Source organism: Lagopus muta, chromosome 26, assembly GCF_023343835.1.
Source record: "Lagopus muta isolate bLagMut1 chromosome 26, bLagMut1 primary, whole genome shotgun sequence".
Classification (NCBI taxonomy): domain Eukaryota; kingdom Metazoa; phylum Chordata; class Aves; order Galliformes; family Phasianidae; genus Lagopus; species Lagopus muta.
The window spans coordinates 2,815,452-2,836,972 of NC_064458.1; the positions used below are offsets into that span (position 1 = coordinate 2,815,452).

The 21,521-nt window shown below is 52.3% G+C and overlaps 1 protein-coding gene across 6 annotated transcripts; it reads right to left on the reverse strand.

The window, feature by feature from the left end:
• Nucleotides 1-98: 98 nt before the first annotated feature.
• On the reverse strand, nucleotides 99-21,300 carry LOC125685107 (cilia- and flagella-associated protein 251-like). 6 transcript variants are annotated; one of them, XM_048927905.1, is made up of 9 exons: nucleotides 21,217-21,299; nucleotides 20,204-20,337; nucleotides 5,048-5,128; nucleotides 3,848-3,890; nucleotides 2,689-2,845; nucleotides 2,323-2,475; nucleotides 2,170-2,235; nucleotides 1,939-2,069; nucleotides 99-1,703 (listed from the first exon to the last, which is right to left on the reverse strand). In XM_048927905.1, exons 5-9 carry the CDS (start codon nucleotides 2,777-2,779, stop codon nucleotides 954-956), a joined length of 1,191 nt encoding a protein of 396 aa, XP_048783862.1. In that variant the 5' UTR covers nucleotides 2,780-2,845; nucleotides 3,848-3,890; nucleotides 5,048-5,128; nucleotides 20,204-20,337; nucleotides 21,217-21,299; the 3' UTR covers nucleotides 99-953. The 6 variants fall into 6 exon arrangements, with proteins under 6 accessions (XP_048783862.1, XP_048783860.1, XP_048783864.1 ...); XM_048927903.1 differs by having other exon boundaries at nucleotides 21,080-21,270; XM_048927907.1 differs by lacking the exon at nucleotides 5,048-5,128 and adding an exon at nucleotides 17,471-17,717 and having other exon boundaries at nucleotides 18,722-20,337; nucleotides 21,080-21,270.
• Between the last annotated feature and the right edge of the window lie 221 nt (nucleotides 21,301-21,521).

Here is a 21,521-nt window from a genome sequence, read left to right on the forward strand (position 1 = left end):
TTAAAAATGAACATCGGTTTGTTTTAACCACTACTGGTTTAGCGAATACTCAAACCCGCTGCAGTCGGAGTCTCCTGCAGTTGCTGCAGCACTGTGTGGTGATGCTCGTGTGCTTTCTGCCTAAAAGCAGCTCTGCGGGGCAGGACCTGAGCTCTGGTTCTGAAGCTTTGGGCCTCCTGCACTGGGGCCACGTGTCCACGCTCCGAGGGCAGCCTGGCTTCCTTCACCCAGAACGCACTTCTCTCTTTGATTTGTTTTTTCAATAAAATCATTCACTCAATTAAAGAGCTACCAGGGCTGCAGACCCCTCTGTTTGCCGGGAGTGCATCCTTGCTCCTTAGGTGTCAGCATGGGAGACAATGAGCTGCTGCTGCAGCTGGGGATGGAGGGTGGCATGAAGCCCAGGGGGAGCAGAGCTCATTTCCATGCTCCCTATGGGCTGCCTTCATCCTGGGGAGTCCTAGAGTCCCCACAGAGGCTCATGCTGGGCTGGGTGGCCGATGTCCCCACAGGCATGGCAGGACCCCAACGTCCCCGTTGGCAAAGCAGAACTCAGTGTCACCATGGGAACAGCAGGACTCAGTCACTCGTGGGCACAGATGAATCCCATCATCAGAGCAGGACCCCAATGTCTCAATGGGCACAGCAGATCCCAGTGTCCCCATCAGCACAGCAGGACCCCAGTGTCCCCATCAGCACAGCAGTGCCCCTTTGTCCCCATGGGCACAGCAGATCCCATTGTCCCCATCAGCAGAGCAGGACCCCAATGTCTCCATTGGCACAGCAGGTCCCAATGTCCCATGGGTACAGCAGGACCCCAGTGTCCCCACTTTGCTTGCAGCCACTCTGGCTATGGGGACAAAGGCTGAAGGCGTGGTGGCAGCAGGGGGGTCCAGCAGACAGATGGTGGCCGTGTATCCGTGGGGCCGGGCCCAGTCGGTCCCTGGCAGCCTTCAGTCACGCCGCCGGCCCTCTCGCGCCCTGTCCCTCCCTGTTGGCTCCCCGGCCCTCCTGCCCCGCTGCTCGCCCCGTGGCAGCCCCCAGTTCCTCCGGCCGCTCTCCTGCCGCTCAGCTCTGCCCGCTCTGCCCTTGCTTCCATCCCTGCGCTGCTCATCCTTCTCCCGCCGGCTCTCCTTCCCCTCACGGCGTCTCTTCTTGTGTTGCTGCTGCTCGGGCTCCCTGTGTGCCCGTGGGGCTCTGGGGGGCTTCTCCTCAGGACTTCTGTCCTTGGGACGCGGCTCCCGACGGCTGCTCCTCTCTGCTGGGGCTGCGCGGCCCTCCTTGGGCCTCTCCTCCTTCTTCGGGCCACGCGGTCTCTCCTCCTTCTTCTCTTCCTTCTCCTCTTCCTCTTCCTCCTTCTCCTCCTCCTCCTTCTCCTCCTCCTTCTTTTCCTTCTTCTCTTCTCTCTTTTCTTCCTTCTTCTCCTCCTTCTTTTCCTTCTTCTCCTCCTTCTTCTCTTTCTTCTCTTCCTTCTCCTCCTTTTTCTCTTCCTCCTTCTCCTCCTTTCTCTCCTCCTTCTCCGGACCTCGGGTCTTCTCCTCTTTCTTCTCTGGGCCCCGTGGTTTCTCCTGGACCTTCCTCAGCTCCACTTTGGCTGTTGGCTCCTGAGGTTTCTCTGTGGGCTCTTCCTCCTCTTCTCCAGGCTCTTCCTCATGTCCCGGCTCCGAGCGGCCAAACCACTTCTTGAAGATCCAGGGCTCGGCCTGGGAGACAGCGGTGTCACACACTTCATGCCCTCTCCGTCCCTCCCATGGAGGACCACAGAGCCATTCCGGTTGGAAAAGACCTCTCAGATCCCCAAACCTGACCCCTGCCCACACCCACCATGCCCACTGACCATGAACCCAAGTGCCACATCTCCATGGTTCTTTAACACCTCCAGGGACCATGATCTCCTCTGCACCAGAGGATGCTGTCCCCCCACCTTCAGCCCCATACCAGGTTGCTGTCTGCTTCGTCATCATCGTCACCATCATCGTCACCATCGTCATCCTCCGGTATGCTGCTCTCAGGCGGGACGGGCTGTGGAGCCACCACCTCTGGGACCTCCTCCTTGGGGATAATGACCTCTGGGGATGGAGAGCAATGAGCCACAACCCAAGCCCTACCCTACCCCTAACCCTAAAACCCCAGCAGCCTCTTGTGGAACCCACCCAGCTTCGAACTCACCATGGATGGGAGCTGCTGGGGGCTCTTGCTTGCCACTGCTGACACCGTCCCTGGGGCATGGTGGAGCTGGAAGAGAAGAGGGGAAAGAGGGCAGGGGGTGGAGGTGGCAATGTTGAGGTGCAGCCATCCTGGCAGCACAGGGACAGCGCTCACCTTGGAGCACCTGGAAGCTGACGCTGAGCAGGGCGACGATGGAGGCCACCAGGATGCACTTGTTGAGGGTGAGCCCTTCCCAGATGAGCGGCTCCTCCGCGGGGTCCAGGCTGTGGGGCTCCACTTTTGCTTTCACGGGGAGGCTTTTGGGGACTGGGAACCCAAAGGAACTCAGAATTACCAGAGGTGGACTCTGACACCCCCTGTGCAGCCTCACAAGGGTTGCATCAAGCCCCGTGGGGTTCATATTGCAGAAATGGGGGGTTCCATCCCCAACCCATCACCAGATGGTGCCCGTGGGCTGCCTGGGGACATGGGACAGTGGGGCAGTGTTGGGGTTGATGAGGATTTTCCATGCACTCCTACCTGCAGGCACCGCGGCGCTGCCCTTTGCTCCCACCTTCTCTGCACTCTTCTCACGCTTCTTTTCCGTGCTGTGCGACGTCGGCTCAGGCATGCTCAGCTCAGGGACGTCCAACTGCTGCTCAGGGACACCACACCGGGTCCCCACCTCCTTTAGGCCCTGTGCAAAGAGGAGCAAACGTGGGTGCATGTGCACGGTCAGGTGGGATGGGGGTCAGCTGCGTGAACCCTCCTAGAGCCAGAGCCAGAGATGCTGAATGAAGCTGGGGATGAGCGGATGGAACCAGCCCCTGTTTGCAGTCCTGGTGGCTGCTAGGGCCAGGCTGGAGCTTTGCTAGCTCCTCCCTGGTGCCTGTGTCTGTATCTCTGAGCACGTTGGGATTTGATTATCTGCTAAGATGGGTTTCACCACTAGCTGGCTCCTTGCTGCAGTGTTGGGCTGCGCCTGAGCAATCCCAACCCTTGTGGGATCCGCCAGATGGGCCCCACTACGGGGACAATGCCTGGGGTCTGGGTTCGGTGCTGGCTGCCTGCTGCCCTGTGTCACAGTGCTGGATTGGTGCCACAAGTGAGAACTGCCACTCAGTGACAGCAACAGCTGGCCCATGAGGGCTGTGCTTCCTGCTCCCAAACTCTGCAGGAGGGAGCTCTCTGCTTCCCAACCTGCAAACCTCTCCAGGGTGTGCACCTGAGGATGCCCAAACGCTGACACCAGGGCAGGATGCAGATCCCAGCCCACCACCACTACCAGCTCCTGAGGGTGCTGCACTCCATGTCAGGTGGATTGTTTTGTGCTGTTCCATGCAGGCTGGGAACGGAGCAGCCCCTGGGCCATATACCACAGCCCTACACAGACATAGGGACTATGCTCCTCATCCCCAGTTCAGGAGCTGGTCTCACCCCTTGGCTGGGTCGGCGAAGGTTTTTTCCCAGTAACCCTCCCCATGACCCTTTGTAAGCCCTGATCCCACGACAGGAGGGTCTCAACTCTTGTCAAACCCACCAGGTTGCAAGGTGGAACCACAGGTGTCAGAGTCCCAATCCTGTCCTGCACCCAGTTTAATCACTGAACCATCCAGTCTTCATCACAGATGGTGCAAATGGGAACTGAGACACCGCCTCCCTGTCCCGAAGACGGACCCAAAGGCACCAGCACACTTACAATCTATGGCTCTCCCCACCGCTGCTCCCTGGCACATCAGCACCTGCAGAAGACAAGCAGAGCGTGGCACTCAGTAGGATGCTCACCTTCCTGGGCGAGATGAGGGGGACAGTGGCCTCTGTGCCATCACCCACATGGGGACAATCAGCCTGGAGGGCACAACATCACCCCAAAAGCACCACCCCAAGGCCGTGGGCTTCCGGGATCTGCACATCCCATCCATCATTGGGAAGAGGAATTTCTGCCCCATCTGAGCCAGATTTAGTTTATTTTTCCCTGGTGGAAAAATGAATGCTGAGAAAAAAAAGCACCAATTCCCAGGCTGGAATCTAAAACACGACATTGGAAGCAACACAAATAATGATGAGCAAACTTGGTGGCTGAGAAGCAATGGCTTGAAAGATCTTGGCTTTCGACATGGCATCAAAACAAGACTTCTGGTTCTGTTTTAGTTACCTCAGTCAAGGCAAGCTGGCCTGTGCTCCCCTGAGAAGCAGAGCATCTATTGCCCAGAATTGGATTTTGGGGCTCCCTCCCCAAGCTCGTGAAGTCTTCTCCATGGCGAGGCAATGGGAGCGTGGAGGTGGTAAGCGTGGTCCCCAGGGTTCATACTGGATCATCTCCAAAGCCAGTGCCCCAGGCACGCAGCCACTGCCCAGCAGAGCATGGCAAAGACGGCCACGTGGCAGGGACAGCCGTGTGGGATAGGGACGGCCACATGGCATAGGGACATCCACACGGCAAAGATGGCCACATGGTAGGCATGACCACCAATGCCAGGGCTGCCACCACACAGCCCATTTCCAGCCCTCATCTTGCAGTGACTCCTCTAAGGGGGTAAGGCTACCTCGTGCATGAATGCTGCATCCTCTCCCACGTGCTCTGCACTCCAAGTCTTTTCAACACACACAGTTATGGCCACAGATGAAACATGGCCCCATTTTGCTGTTGCTTGGACTTTTCCTGAGCAAGCCCAAGTTGTGAGAGCCCGCGGTTGCTAACTCATGTCAAAGAAATGGCCAAAAATAGCCCCTTGCCCGCCCTGCCATCCCTGAGCACACTCACATGGCCACATCAGGATGGGTCCCGTTGCCCTCCTTGTGCCCGTGGCCAGCACGGCACCACATCCCCCTGGCTGTGTGTTGGGCTGCTGCCCACCCTGATTCAATAAAAAAGGAGAAAATCAACACAAAGCCATACCTCGGGCTGAGCACAGCCGCCTCGCCTCCAGCCTGCGGTCCGGTACAGGCAGTGTGCAGTAATGTACAGCAACAGCTGCTCCTGCACCGAGCAAAATAGCACCCAATCACCGGGGGCTGCAGCGCCCAGAGCTGCCCCCCCAGAAAAGGCAGTGTGGCACAGGGCTGACCCCAAACCTGGGGCTGTGGCTCTGCTCCCTGAGTGCATCCCAGCGGTGGGGTTGCAAGGGGATGGGGTATCCCCTTTTTGGGGCAGCAGGAAAGGAAAAGCAGCTCTGCTGGTGGGGACAGCCTCAGGTAGGAGCCCGCCCTCCCAGTGTGTCCCCATTGAAGTGGCACCACGTGGCACGTGTCCGTGTCCTGCCTTGAGGACACCTCTTCGGATGTTGCTCTGGAAGGGAGAAGGGCTGAGAACCCAAAGCTGCAACACGTCGTTTTGCAGCACTGACATTTGCCATCAGCACAGGTTTGATATTTCATCCATTGCAGGATTCACAGGAGGGACAAACCAGGCACCGGCACCTCTGGAGCCCCAGACAGCAGGAGCCGATCCCAAACAGAGCTCCAGGGCTCCGCAGCCAGATTGAAGCCACGCGGTCTGTTTCCTATTAACAGAATTAAAAACAACTTACAGAGCATTTTTTCCCCCTAACATCTGTTTTTCTGACGCCGCGATGATGGATGGCATGGGCTGGCCCCTGCCCAAGCTTGGAGGACTCCCAGGGTTTTATGCACATTGGGACAGGGAGGAAACCTGCACGGTGCCCAGCATGAAGGCTCGCCCTCCTCATCCTCTGCCTGGGGAGCTCCTATATACCCCAAAAAGGATAACTAGCATCCTCCTCCTGCATGCTGGGAGCACTCTTGGCCACGGGGCGTCAGCCCACGGTCCTGCTTTAGGACCACGCAGCAGACAGGAGCAGCCGTCTGCTTTCCAGGGCAGGGATTTCCCGGCTCTGGCAGAGGCAGGGCTGAGCACGCAGTGAACCCTACTGCAGTATAAATAACCTTCTGCCGAAGCCGAGCCCAGATGGAGGAGAGCTGTGCCGTAAACAAAGCCCTCCCCAATGCGCCAGGGCTGCGGGCGCGTGCCAAGGGTATATTTCTGTTTTATTCCCACTCCAGTAGGGTCAGGCAGTTAGCTGGCGAGGCACACTTGCTTTATAGGGGCAAAGTGAAAGCAGGGCTGAATAACAACCCCTTCTGCTCCCAGCTGTGTTTCATGTGGGGCTTGCAGGTCTGTCAGCTTGCTGTGTTCTCCTGATGTCAAACTCATCCTCCCAGGACTCGCATGCAGAGCCCAAGCAAAACTTCTTCCCACTCATCCTGGTGTGGGACCGTGGGACAGGGACTCTCCTGCACATTCAGGGCCTTCTCAGCTTGTTTCTTGCAGCAGGAAGGGACCAAGAGGTGTTTCATCCCCAGTGTTCAGTTCTAACTCAGGCAGACGGAGGAAGGAGATACCCAGAGGTAAAACCTTTCCTAATCCCTTGACTTCCCCACCAAATCCCAGCTTTTCCCTTGCCCTGAGGCTCAGAAAAGGGGTTTTGGTTGGTACCCAAGAGCCAGCTTCCAGTTGTGCCGCAGCAACCCCGTGCTTCTATAGCAATGCTCTCCCATCTTCCCAGTGGGATGGAATCTCCTTCCTCCCCATCCTTAATAACTTGTGCTTAAAAGACAGCTGCTAAGACATGAGGTTGGCCCACCGTTATCTTCAGACTTGGGTTTAAGGGAAGTTGATGTTGTCTGTAGTCAGAACTGAAGGACTACGTGGTCCGTAACTGCAGCCGGCGTCGTCTCCGCACCGTGCCCTCACACAGCCATGGGGTGATGCAAACAAATGGACACCATCTTCATCAGGGAGTGCTTGAGAAGTTACAGGAAGCAAAGAGACGTTTTCTGTCTGCCAGCTGTGCCTCTCCCGTCAAATCACACTTCTCTCATCACCGATGATTTGAGATGAATCAAGGCGAGCAATCTCCTTGTCTGGGTGCCATTAATTGGAAGCCCGCAGCGTTTTGGAAGCAAGATGTTCCTGTGGCTTTGTGCCACCAGGTGTTACTGTGGGATTGGGTAATGCTTCCTGACACGGAGAGATCCAGGGAGAAATGGAGCATCCTAAGCACAAGCTGATGCCCACGGCTGGTACCAAATGGGCCCCTCTGCCCTTGGTGATCCCATATGATCCAGAGCAGCTCTGCGCTGTCTGATCGCACCCTAATCCACGTGTGACCTAAATACTCCGATTTATGAATCCCAGAGGTTTTCACTCCATTTGCCTGGCAGAAGGAGCAGCATTCAGGTCAGCTGGAACACGAGGTGCCAGATCCCATTAAATGCCACTTTTAGTCTCAGCTTCATTTGGTAATTGTTCCATTATACGTTTTCTCACAGCTCAGTGCTGCTTGGGGCTAATCGTTATTCTCTTTGAAGACTCCAAGCCATCTGTAGCTCTGAGTAGAGCATGAGCAAGCAACTGTTGGGACACGACATCCCAAACAAAACATCCTTGAAGGTGCTGCCTGGTGACAGGGACAGGTCCCACCAGACACCTCATCCCTGACATGGAACAAGGAGCAGCACCATGTGGTGCTGGTGGGACCAGGAACTCATTTCAAGAGCAACCAGCTGTTCCCCATTTCTCCTTTCCTTTATTAGATAAGAAATTCCAAGTTAAAAGTCAGCAGAGCTCAGAAATCACATGCAAATCTCACGTGCCAGGCTGTGCTCTCCTGCCTGCTCACTACTTGTTTCTTTGTTTCTCTGTGATAGTGGAAGAAGGCTGGAAAGGCTTGATTTCCACTTTCTTTGGCATCAGAAAGGACCATGATCATAGAACCATGGATGGTTTGGGTTGGAAGGGGCCTTAAAAATCACAGAACCATATAATATGGTTGAGTTGTAAGGGACCTCAAAGATCATGGAACCACAGAATGGTTGGTTTGGGTTGGAAGGGGCCTTAAAGGTCATGGAACCACAGGCTCCATCCCACATAGCTGCCTCTGAAGGGACCTGCATGAGCACCTCCAGCTGAGGTTGAAGTGCTGCAGTGGCTTTTATGCTGTTTTCTCCCCAGAGTAGCACAGTAACATGACTTGCACTGTAACATGGCTTGCACTGACCACAAACCCTTCTCTTTTCACCCCAGAGGAGCCAATCCATCTCAGCATCCCACCTGCAGCTAGGGATAGCTTAGGTTGGGCTCCATCTCAGGAAGAAAACCCACAGCACAGAAGCCAGGAGCGGGGTTTTGGCCAAGGCAGGACCTTGAGGCTCCCCACAACAGGAGATGGATGCACAGAGCCCATCCCAACCACAAGGTTCCTGGCATTGCCGCTGTGTTTGAAGCATGGCTGCCCTCGAGTGGTGCCTCAGGAGCATAAAGGATCCCTGAAGGGATGCACGTCCACACCACGGCTCCAGGATTCCATCCCTTCTGTCCCTCCTCCTGGCCCCATATGTGCGGTGGGGGAGCAGAGCCAGCTGAGGCTTCTTGCTGTGTATTTTTTTTTTTTCCTGTTCTAGGAAAACACAAACAACAGCCTGAAGGAATTTCCTCCTCCAGCCCTGAGTCAGGCCCCAAATTGGCTGCTTGAAATCGCGAGGGGTTTTTTTTTCATAGGAAGGAGTGCAGCAGCACTGGGCACAGCAGTCCCCATCTCTGAGCCCATCATGAGGCAGTGCTGGGCAGGCCTGGGGGAAGGTGGGCAGCTGGACTGGGTGTTCTTAGAAGTCTTTTCCAATCTTAATGATTCTGTGATTCTAACATTGACTTATTCTTGAGATCTGGGGATTTTAAGAGCAAAAGAGAGACAAGCAGAAGGCACTTCTCTTTAATCACCTGTTTTCCTGCAGAGAGTGGGGTGAGCACCTCCCCATGCCCATCCTCAGTCTCATGTAGCACCTGATGAACCCCACGCCACCCTGAATCAGGGTGACAATGACCCCCAGCATCTTGCTGGTCCCTTCTGCCTCTGCACCTGCACAGTGCTTTGATCGATAGCCGGGTGCTGTAGGACTGCTGAGATCAGAGCAGCAGCTCTCACCATTAATGTGTGCAGCAGCCATCCCCAAATGCTCCCAAACTGCACCACTGCCACCACTGGGCTGTTTTCCATTTACCAGGACAAGAAGAAGAAGATGTGAAGGCCCGGTAGGGAATAAGCAAGAGAATGAAAGAGTCCAGTGAAACAGTGAAACAGCCCATGCCAGGACTACACCGCTCAGTTTTGTGTTTTGTGCTGAGAGGTGGATGATCTCATCGGGGAGGAATCAAAGGCAGCACAGCAGCGTGCAGGTGGATGAGCAGTGCAGCCAGGCTGGGAGGTAAGGACAAGATGGGGCAGGTTGTGGTGTGGGGCAGAGCCCGGCTCCGGCTGCAGGGCAATGCGCTGCTGCGTGGGAATTTCTTTCCATGTCACAAGGGGAGGAGAAAGGGGTGAATAACTGCTCCACGGCAGCTCCAAGAAGTGAACAATTTTCCAAGAATAAAGGTTAAAATCCCAGGTGCTGCATGGAAGGGCACCCTGTGAATAGGGCTAATAAGGCAGAGCAGTGGGAAAAACGGAGCAGAGGTTTCTCATCCCTATCTCCACCACCTCCATGTGTCCCTCCCTGTTCCCCAGCACTGCCACCAGCACAGCCCTGCTGTGTCCTGCTCACCTGCACTCCCTCCTGCACCCAAGCATCCTGCTGACATTTCTGCTACCATCCAGTTCTGCTGCTCCTGGTCAGTGCTTTCTGTGGTTGTTAGAAAGAAGATGGGGAGACAGCATGATCATCTACGCTTTGTTTCTTTGCAATAAGAGCACGGCTCCCCTCTAGTAGCCCATGTGCAACAGGAGGCAGTCAGTGAGCTAGTGCTGTGCAGGGAGCTCAGAGGCACTGTGGGTACAGCTGTGCAAATGTCAGCGCAGGGCTTACAGCAGCAAAAAGGCATCCTAGGGGACTGCTGCAAATGGTGCAGAGATGATGCTAGAAAAAAGCAGCCTGTGCATGCAGAAATCCCACTGTGCACCTACATCTTGAAACAGCACTGGTCATCCTGTGTCAGAAAAGATACAGGAATGCAAAGAAAGAGGGCTGGCGGTGCATGGGGTGAGGAGTGAGGCCCGAGTCTGCACATCAAAACATATTTCCCATCAATCACCCCATGGAGGCTTTTCATACTGCATGTGGTGTGATTCATGAGGAACCTGTAATGTTTAATTAGAGGGGAGAGACTGATCCTGCTGTGAAACACTTCCAGATCCCACACCAAGCTCCTCACTGACTTAATTTATGGGATGCAAACAGGACAGAAAATGGTGTAATGGGAGAAGTCGTGTAGCTTTGTCGACCTTGGGATTCAACAGCTGTTCCAAAGAAGGGTGATTTACAGATGAAATGAGATGCAACCAGCAGTGAACCCAATGGGGAGACCCAGCCTATGTCCTGCTCCCTGCCCTCTGGCATGAAGGTCACCCCTTTATCTACCCACGAGATCCCTCTTTGGCTTCGATTACGTGTGACCCAACCCTAGATGTCAAATTTACGGCTGGTGACAAGGCCATAAATCCTGATTGGCCTCCAGTGAGGGCGATAGGGTTACTCTGGTACCCCCAGCACCCTGCAGGGGGTCCCCCCAGGGGCTCTCACTATGTGCGTGCCCCATTCTGTGCCCTTTATCACTCTGCAGTGTTATTCATCAGGAAAAAATGCCGTGGGACTTCTCTCCTTCATGCTAACTGGTCCCATGACCTCAGTTTCATGATTCTTGATTTTGGAGTGCAATAATTTCCAATAGCAAGAAGGGAGAGGCTCTAGCTCTAGGGAAGGGAAGGCTCTAGCTAAAGCTGTAAGGAGCAAGTGCTTGCCAAATAACTGATTGGGGTCTGCACATCTCCAACCCTGGGCTCCCTACGCCACATGGGTCAGCACGGCAGGGAATGGGGAGCTAAAAGCACAGAGACTTGCTGCTGGAGGCACCTTACCCAGTCCCTAAATAGAGCAGCTCTCCTTTTACAGAGAAAAGAAGGATGCGAGGAATTCAGAGCCAAGAAGGGAGAGGAGGTCACTGCACAGCTACGCGGGTTTGGCTGCTTTAAATATCGCTCCCTGCTGTCCTGTCCAGGGCTGGGAAGAGCAGAGAAGGCAGCAAAAGCCTGAGATCTCAGGGGAAAAAGGTGAAGAAATAGAGGGGGACAGCAGGAGAGGCTCCTTGGTTGTACAGGGAGATGCCTCCAGCTTCCCTCCCTCTGCCCTCTGGGGGTTTTGCAACAGATCTGAATTTAGGACCTAGGGAGAAAAAGCAATAGAGTGGCTCACATGGAACCTAGAGGCACCCTGCAGGCACCCTGACACCCCAAACCTGAACACCCGTCTGCATCCCATCCCACCTGCCTCATGACACAAAAGGTCACCCCAGCTCCCTGCACACACAAGGAGCTCCCAAAGGAGAAGAAAACCAATTGCAAAGGCAAAAACATATGCAAAAAAAGCCCAACCCAAGACTCTTGGGTGAAAAAAGAGCTGTGGCTGCCAGGAACACCTCTGTCTGAGGAACGCTTGCAGGTGACACCCAGCTCCGTTCCGGCTGAGCAGAGAAGAGCTTGCAGCAACAGTGCTCCGTGCACTCTTATCTCAGAAACATCCCAGGGCCACGGCATGGTTTGGGTTGGGAGGGACCTTGGAGGTATCCAGTTCCAACCCAGCACCATGGGCAGAGACATCGCAGACTAAATCAGGTTGCTCCAAGCCCTGGCCCTGAGCGCTGCCAGCTTCCAGTGATTTTGCTCCATGCATGCTTGCAATGATGCTACTCTGCGCCTGCTCACAGCGAGAGCGTTTGCTGAGCACCCTGGAGGAGTGCTGCTCTTTGCACAATTGAAGGGTATTGCTCTGTGCGTGCTCACAGCGATGCTGCTCTGCGCACGCCTGCAGCTTCCTCCAAAGGCAACAGCAGCCAATGGGCGGCTCGGTGAGGGGCAGAAATGCTTTCTGCTTAGAGACAGAACAGCAAAGAGACAACTTGTGCCAGATGGGAGCGGGGCTGCATTGCTGGGGTGTGGGGGCTCCTTGTTTCCTCTTCCTCCCCCAGTGACATTTAAATGGTCGCTCCCCAAACACTTTCTGCTTGCTGCGTGTTTTCCCAGCGACACAAAGCCCAGAGCCTTTCAGAATAAATCATTTAGAGGCAAGAAAAAAAAAAAAAAGGAACAGCTCTGACCCCGCACGTACACACGCTCCCCTCCTCCTCCAGCCGTGGTTTGGAGCCGCTCAAGCAAAAGGAAGAGTGAGCAGGAGTAATTTTCCATGGATGCAAGGAACAATGGAGCCCCGCGTGGTTTTTGCCGTTCAGAGGTTTCCCTCCAGCACTTTCTGCTCCTCTACAGCAGCAGACAAAGGCAGTGTGCATGCACAGACCGGCCCAGCCTCGCTGCACCCTGCGGTGCGAGGTGCGGGGTGACGGCGAGGAAACTCTGCACAGCACGTAGGGGATGTCTGAGTCAGTGCTGGGCAGGAGGGGAGAGCGGTTGGGGTGGCTCTGGTGTGCCAAAGAGATGCACTGGTTTGGGATTGGGGCCGTGGTTGGATGGTGGGGATGCTTCAGGGGAAAGCTACGGTACTTGGTGCTGAGCATGAGGCTGGGGAGTCGGGGTGCCGAACCAAGCAAAGCCCCACCACAATCCTTCTCTCCATTCCTACTCAGGTCTTATGGGGAGTGGCTGAGGGGATGGAGCGGGACAGTCTGGGGAAAAGGAGGCTCAAGAGACCTCATTGCTCCCTACAGCTCCTGAAAGGAGATTGTAGTGAGGGGGAGTTGGCCTCTGCTCCAGGTAACAGCAATAGGATGAGAGGAGATGACCTCATATTGCACCAGGAGAGAGTCAGGCTGGGTATGGGGAACAACTTCTCCAAAGAGTGGAGAAGAATTGGCACAGGCTGCCCAGGGAGTGTTGGGGTCACCGTCAGAACTGTGTAGATGTGGCACTGAGGGACATGGCCAGTGGGCATGGTGGGATGCGTTGGAATTTGGGATCTAAGAGGTCTTTTCCAACCTTCATGACTCTGTGATCCCTGACTCCTTTCCATCCTCACTGCTTTCAGAGACACACTCCTAGAATTGTCCCCATCCCCAAACCCAAACCTCCATGCCAGGAGGGAGGACATCACCTTCAAGCCCTCCAATGTCCCCTGCCCAGTGCCAAGCCTACACAGAGCACGCTGCCTTGGCCAACAGCACCCAAATAAGAGCATAACCCTTTGCACCCACCTCCGTGACCTGCGGAACAGCAGGAGCAGGGCTGAGGCTGCCCTTACACATCAAGCATTGTTTTTGAGCCCCTCTTGGTGCTTTGCTCCTGCTATGCCTTGAGCAATGCTCCCTGCACCCACCACGCCTGGAAAGCTGCCCACAGCAAGCCTGGGGGCTGCAGGGTCCATGCAGCTCTGAGCACAAAGCAAGATGAAAAGCAACCAGTTTTCACTAAAAAATATTTTCTAAGTTCCTCATCAAAGATGGGCACATGGAACCGAGGCAGGCCCAGGCCCAGACTGGTGGGAGACCTCCGAGCCACATTTTTGTGGTGCAGAATGAGGCTTTGCCAACCTCCTTCCACCCCAACGCTGCAGAGCCGGTGCTTCAGACCTGAGCTGGTTTGCAGCCCTCTGCCAGAGCACGGAAGAAAGCTTTCAGCTGAACATCAAAGCTGAGACCCAACGAAACCTCAGCAGCCAGTTCTGAGGCTGCAGCAGCCCTTTCATACAACATAACACCAAAACCCCATTATCACACTTGTAACCTCCCAGGTGCACAAACCAGGCTTTTGGTTCCTGTGTGCTTGTTCTTTTTCACCTCCCATCACAACAGGCAGCAAACGAACAGCTGGGTTTTGCCTAAGAGGTGATGGCACTTAACATGGTCATGGGTTGATGCTTTGCATCTGTAGCAGCAAAGGCATAGGGATGCTTCCCTGATAATCATCAAAACAAGGCAAAAGGAGGCGAGTGGGACCCCAGGATCACGTGGGAACAGCATATCTGGGTTTGGCTTTGAAGGTGTCCTCTGGCCCTCCACCTCTGCGTGTTGCATCCCATTGGGAAGCTGAACCCTGCACCATGGGGAAGCCTCAGTTCTCAGTGTCTCCATAACGCCATGCTGAGGGCTCTCAGCATCTTCCCAGATGAAAAAATTAAAGCAGAGAAACAAGCTGCCATCCCTTGGATGCTGTGTGCCTTGAGATTGTTAACTTTGCAAAATATCATAACGAGCAGGGAGCTTGGAAAGCAACAACAATGGCTTATTTGGGAAGAAAATTGAGAACAGCTTGTTTTTCCTAATCTTACAGCTTCCTCCAAACAAATGGGTCACAGCTGTTATACCTGGGGGTCATGGAAAAAAGGTCTCAGTGCCGCTATGAGAAGCATTTGGGCTGTGGAGAGAGAGTCTCTGTATCCTCCAGTGGGTCTGAACCAACCAAATAGGCTCAATCTGCTACTTGGAGCTGATGGTTTTGGGGTGGATTCCTTTGTAGTTGAAATTCAAAGAGTTTAACGGGTGGTGATGCAAACACTCACCCTTGTTGCATCCCACTGGTGCTGCTGGACAAAGCCTGAGCTGCAGCACGGGCAGCAGCAATGTCAATCTGCATCACCGTGAGAGCACTGAAAAGAGAAAACCCAATTTTGAATAAATCAACATTTGATGGCCGTCTCTGCAACATTTCGTGGGAAAAAAAGCATCCTCTTACCGCAGGGAAGAGTATTTCTGAGCTCATTTCAAATCCTAAAACCACAGTACATCCACCCAACAATACCAAGCAGCAAGACATCAGGAAGCCATTGAAAGAAAAGCTGAGTGCAATATAAAAGAGAACTACACATAACCATCACTGCCAAAGAAAGATCTCCCAGGAATATTTTTAAAGGCAACAAAGAGGATTATCAGTGAGGTTTGAGGCAGATAAGGACAGATAATTTAGGCTCAAGAAAACATTTTGCTTATTCCAAAGGCACTCTGAGGTCAGAAGGATGAAAAGCCCAAAATAGTGCATTTTTCTGTAGGAATTGAGGCTGGAGGAGCTTTACCTCCACACAGTTCTTCATCCCTGCCTCAGTTTCCCCACCCAGTGACACAGGGCAGCAGATGCAGCTGGGAACACCAAGGGAATAAGAAATTGCACATTAAGAATAAGAATTGCACATAAGAAACCCAGCGCTGCGTGACAGCAGGGCACACTGCAAGCTGCATGCAACGTATTAAGATACACCCAGCAACCAGCCCAAAATTAGCCAGAGAAATTGACCCAAGAGAGGACTGAGACAAACAGAAGCCACAGCTTCAGGGGCTAAAACACCCCAAATCCAAATTCTGGAAATACTCCTTGCCCAGACAGTTTATTTTCTGTAACAGCTGCTCCCTTTCTTTGCATGCACTCCTGAGCAGTAGGTTTTCCAATTAGTAAAAGTCACAGTAAGCAGGAAATGAAAGAAATTGGGTGACTAGTCCAATTAGAACAGTCGTGTCAAGGCTTCCTGTTTTCCTTATGGCACCTCTTTATCTCCCAGAACCTCGGTTCTATGGGAGGTACAGCACACACAGAGCACTGTGTTGGATGGAAGGACATGTCCAGGAGCTCTCATTAATGACAAGCAGGAGGCAGTGTAAGTTAATGTGTACCTAAGGCAGCTCCATCAGTGGAAACCTGTAGGAAAACTGGAATTCTGTTGGCATAATAGAGCTGCCATCACTTTCGGACTTCCAAACAGGGTGAGGACACCCTGGGCTCGATGGCACGTGCCATCTTGTGTCCTCACACTTGGGGTTTGGAAGTCTGAAAATGGGCTCAGCAGTCTGAAATTCTTGAGCGTTTTTCATGCTTTACCAGCTGTCCCCAACCTGAGCTGCTGAGCATCCCGCTGAGCTGCCCGACGGCCGGCTGCAGCTCTGGGGGCATCGCTGACCAGCTCTGTACACACAGCCCTGAGTCAATATTGGTTCAACCACAGGAGCTCACGGATTGAAAGCACGAGGCCGCGTGAAGCTCAAACAAACAGGCTGGCAGGAGCACTGCCTGTCCCCTCCTGTGTCACCGATGTCACTGAGGGGCTGTGCTGGGTGCTGGCAGTGCTCCGAGCAGCTTTTGGGGTTATACCCGAAATAAAGCTGCAAGAACTAGATGTCTACAGCTGGAAGAGAGCCCACGCTGCCAGCTCTGCTGTGCTGAGGCTGTTCCTGAGCTGTTCCCAGCTGCAGCAAAGGGGCAAAGTGATTCCCCTAGCAGCAAAAGGACGAGCGTGGCACATAACTCATTGCAGGCGAAACAACCTTCCCTGCCCTCGAGGCTTGTTCATTTTATTTATGGGAAAATATGCTCGTTAATGCTCTTATCAAAGGAACGATCTAATCGGGGGGGAAAAGTCTCCTTTGAATATTTCCATTTTAATGAGCTGTTGGGCGAAATGTTTAGGCAGGCAGAACTGACTCTGAACTCGTTTCTGACGGAGCAGATTCTGCACAGGTCTTAACTCTCATCCTGCTGTTTGTTTGGATAACATTTCCAAACCAAATTACCAGTTACAAAAGCTGAGCTGCACGCACCGTGCGCTTCCCGGTCCCTAAGGCTGACTGATCCAAGCACAACAAGAGCCGATGGAAAATAAGCAATCCTGCCCAGCTCTTGCAACACAGAGGGTGTGAAAGCAGCCCTTCCTGGAAAGAAACACCAGAACTGCTCTGCAAGAGAAAAGGGAAGTTAAGCAAAAACAAATCCAGTGTGCAAAGCTCCAGCAACCAAAGGGGTCAGAGGAGAAAGAAAGCGCTCACAGCAGAATGCCACTCCAAAAGGCAGGGTGCATGTGGGCAGATGGGGCTTGTTGTCTCCCCTCTGTGGATCTGCAATTTGGAAGAACCAGAATTTCATCATCTCTTGTTAATGTGGGGATGGAGAGGGCAAACCCTGCGAGCTCCGTTTGGCTCAAAGGAAACGAAACAGAAAATAGAGCGTGGAAGGGAAGGTGTTGCAATGTCTGGCACTATATTCTTGTGCAACTACCTCTAAACACCTCATGACCATTTGCTCATCATTGGCAGCAGCACCCGGAGAAAAAAAATCCCAAAATCAAGTAATTACTCTGAAATTACAGAGCCATAAGGACAAACTGCTCAAGCAGCTTCTCTCCCTGCCATGTTGAGGTGCTGTTCCTGACAGCCGCTGTGTCCCTGGCTGCTGCTCACTGCCACATGTCCCATTCTTGCTGCAAGCTGCTCCCCTCTGCATTATTTTTACAATAATTATTATAATTGTTTACAAAGCAACTAAACCGCAGTGCTTCTAAGCCTGATCCTGGTAACCTAGAGAAGAAAACTCATCACTACCGACACTATGTTAGTTTACACCCTTAAAACAAATAATGAGATTTTAAAGCATTTTAAGTGTCTTACCTCATCTGCATTCAATTTATAATCCTCTTCATAGTGGCTGTTATGAAGTGAGAATGCAGAGTTCCTAAGTTTCTTTGGTAGGAAGTGCGGACATTTGTTGTTTAATATCTCACCCAGATGTTGGAAAATAAGTTCTTCCCTGTGCTGGTGAACACTGAGGAATCCCAGCCTCACTTTGCAGTGGCACGCAGAATTTCCTCCAGCACAAGTGGGTCTGCAGAAAAGCTGACCTTCAAATCACATCATTCTCACAGGGAAGCCGATGAAAATGATAGAGAAAGTGTTCTAATTACATGGCCCACAAAGATGAGAATAGATTCTAACACACCAAAGAGCATAGCTAGTGGGGGAGTATGTAGAACTAGGTAACTGGGAGTTACCTGTATGAATCAGAACTAAGGAGGAGATGGATAGATTTAGTGGCCCCACTTTAGAAGACTTAGGTCTTATAAAGTTTAGAAATAACACTGCCTCGTATTTAGATAAACTCATGCTCATAACCTTATAAACTTGAGCTGTACTTGAGCTGACCAAGACGAATGTTTAAATTATCCTGGGACAAAAAGAGGCTGAATTACAGGGTGGAGAAGTCATCACATAGCCTGATTTCTGTGAAAACACAACATGACAGACATCTCTGCGTCATATTTTGTTCCGTTTTGGTGCCTGGCCACATCTCCAGATAACTCTTAAAGCTGTAAGAGCAATGCCTGTATTGCTGGAATAGGGAGAATGAGGGCAACCAGAACAACTGGCTTTTATTCACTGGGATGCTTGAGTTATTAAAATGTTGGGTTTTTAATTACTTTTGGGGAGATATTCAGTGCGTAATGCTATGTAAGAACTGCACATGCTTTAAAAGAAAGCTCGTGTTTTTCTTTCTGTTGCACTTCCCTACTCAGCAAATCAGAGGCAGATCAATTCCCACAGCACTGCTCAATGTCAAAAACACCTCCTATCCCACACCCAAGAGGAGCTATGGCAGCGTGATGCAGCTGAGCAGAATATATATGGGGTTTTCTGCTCTGTGCCCATTACCAATCTTTTCCATTCACCTCCACTGGAGCTTTGTTGCTACTCCAGCACACGCATGTGGGTGCAGCTCATTCCTCTCACCAACAGAAAACAACACAGAAAGATTAATGCTTGAATCCTAAGGGTGTTTGGGGATCTGTACAGCTTTCTATGCGCTAGCTTTGTGTCACCTAATCACAAACTCATGCAAGCCTGAAAACAATGAAGAGGAAATACATTTGGTTGCTGGTCTCATCCATTTCTTGCTCGAACATCTGCTTCTATCAGCTGCCAACTTTGACCTTGACTTCACTTATTCCTGTGCTGCCACAAACTCTTCTTCCATCCTAAGACATTCGGGAAAGCAGAAATAAAGAATCATTAACTGGGGATTCTGACTACTGTCTGCCATCTCTCTTATAAAAAGAAACTGAAAAACATGCTGGAATGAGGTTAAAAAAAAAAAAAAAGGCAAATTTCTGGAAAATAAAACTCTTGTTTTCCTCAACCTGAAGCTACTCAAATTCAGACTCCTGATCTGGAGTGCAGCATCATCGCCCCTCCTGTACTTTCTCTGTTAACAGATCTGGTTATTTAGTAACTCAGACTGTACAGAGTATTTTCCCAGCTGACTTTACAGCCTAATTGCTGTGACCTGTTTGTGTAAGACACAGAACTGGGACTCTCTGTGTGCTCTCCTCCAATGAGTTCAGCAAAGCAGTTCAGAACTGCTGCAAACCAACTGCCCCAGGCTGCCTGCTGCACCTCCAGCCCTGAGACTGTTCTGTTCCTTTGAAACGTGTCTTGGAGAAGCAGTATTTAGAGCCAGTGGAATAAAGAGGCCACTGCAGAGGACTTGGGATGAACCCATCTGGCCTCTGGGTCGAAAGCTGCTGTGCCCCAGCAGTCGTGGACGCCTGCACATCAGCTGTCTGGGTTCACTGCCCAGTTATTAGATAACCTAGGGATGAGATGGGCTTGGCCAGAGATGCCAAATAGGAACGTGACTGGAGCAGCTAATTCTGCCTGCTCTGCTACAGGAGGGTAATGATGGCAAAACAGTGGTAAAAAACAGCTGGGGATGGCAACATCTCAAAGTGCCTCAGCTGCTAATCCTGAAATTCTGAGTCAGAGCCTTCTCTGTGAGGATGCATGAATCATTGTCGCTGCTAAACTGGAAGAGTCAGGCTATCTCAGCAAAATTGCAGCTGGAACTAATCTCATTCAATATTTAAAAAGAAAACAGGTTGATTGGGCTTTTTGCACACTGCAGAACATCGGTGTTATCCAGGTCACTCAGCTGTAAAATGGAATGAGGGCCCACTGAGATGACAGGTATCCAGCGAGCAAAGCTGTTTCCAGTGCCACAATAAAGCAGGGAGCAGCTGTGAAGATGAAGCCCTTTGACATTGTGCCATTATCAGGAATTACAGTCGGATTACTACATAAATAATAAACACCATTATTAGAAATAACGAAACCTAAAACAAAACGCTAAGGCAGCCTAATAGATCCATCCCTCCATTCAGGAAAGCCTTGCTAAAACAACACACAAAACGTGAATTGCCAAATCTTCTCTGATGTGCTTCATTTGCTCCCAATTTTCCCGAGTCGCAGCTATCCTATTGTTTCAAGTTGGTCTCTGGGTAGTACATTAAATGGCAATCAGCTTCCCGTCCATAAATCAACGTGTAGAAAGCAGGATGAAAGCACTCATACCACAGTTATTCTGTATTCCGGGAGCTAAGAGCAGCTACCTGCAGCAGGAAAAGGCTTTTTGTCTTGTACTTCTTACTTGCCAGGACTCCCAGAGCAGTCACTGCCTGCTGACCATGCCAGGCTTGTCATCCAAGCTGCAGGAAAAGAGACAATGGTTTCTTTGGCAATATGCTTTGTTCCATTGCAGTCAATCAGAGCAGTTTCAGAGGGCGAGGATTTCAGTTCTTGTTCAAAGTGGAACCAATGAATGCTTTACCCCCAAAAGCTCAGAGCTTTTGGATGGGAATATCTTAAAGCAAATAAGCATAAGAGACACGGTGAAAAATGTGGAAATACTCAAACGCAGCAACTTGATAGCTGGAGGGAATAAAACAGGCTTGGAATTGCCTGGGCTGAATGAAGAATTGAATACAGACATCTGGGGGGCATGAGGGGACTCATATTGGGAGATCAGAGGGATATTGGGGAGGAATGTGGGTATATCAGGGATTAATAGGGGCAGGATTTGGGTATATAAACGGTTAAGGGAAGAATCTGGGAGCATTTTGGGGGAGACTGAGGACAGGGAGAGTGAAGGGAGGGTTGGGGTGACCCCAGAATTGGGGTGAAGGCACAGTTAATGGGGTGCATGGGTGTATAGTGTTAATGGGGGAGTGTGAGGGACATGGGAGGATCTGTGTATAGGAAGGAGGAATCTGGGGGTACTGGAAGAGATGTGCGGGGAGCAGGGGAGGTTTGGGACCAAGTTTGGGACGGCTCTGAGAAAAATCTGCTTGTAATACTTGACCCTCGCACCGACCAAACGCAGGCACAACAAACGAAATAAAAAGCTGCAGGAAAGCACTTCGGTCACCCTTTCAGGACAACCTACCCTACCCTGGGGCGGGCGGTTATTGATTGATGGCATCGACGCCCCCGCCTTCACAGCGCGCCGCTGAGGGGCGCTCACGGCAGCCGCTCCCGCTCTTTCCTCCCGCGCATGCGCCGAGCCCCGCCCTCCCGTCGCAGTTTACCTCAGCAAGGCACAGTCGGGGAACGCGGGATTCGAACCTGTGGTGCTGAGGGAAGTGCGGGCTTACGGCGCTGTGTAGAAGGCTCCCAGCCGAGCCCCGCCCACTCTCGCCTGGCGCAGCCAATCGGAATCCTCTGTGCCCCTCCTCCCCGTCCCGTCGATTTTGCGAACGCATAGCGCTGCCCACCAATAGGGAAAGAGCTTCTCGTTCCGCCTCTGCGCTCGTTTCAGCCAATGGAAAGCGAGGCTTTATCATGGACAGTTGATCCGTCCACTGCTAAAGAGTCATCTCCCGTCCGGGGGCGT

Coding starts and splice junctions, on each gene's coding strand:
- LOC125685107 (XM_048927909.1), bottom strand. CDS start 2,779: ATGCCTGAGCCGACGTCGCACAGCACGGAAAAGAAGCGTGAGAAGAGT. Junction 2,236..2,322: donor CAGCTTCCAGGTGCTCCAAG/GTGAGCGCTGTC, acceptor CTTCTCTTCCAG/CTCCACCATGCCCCAGGGAC. Junction 2,070..2,169: donor CCCAGCAGCTCCCATCCATG/GTGAGTTCGAAG, acceptor CTCCATCCCCAG/AGGTCATTATCCCCAAGGAG.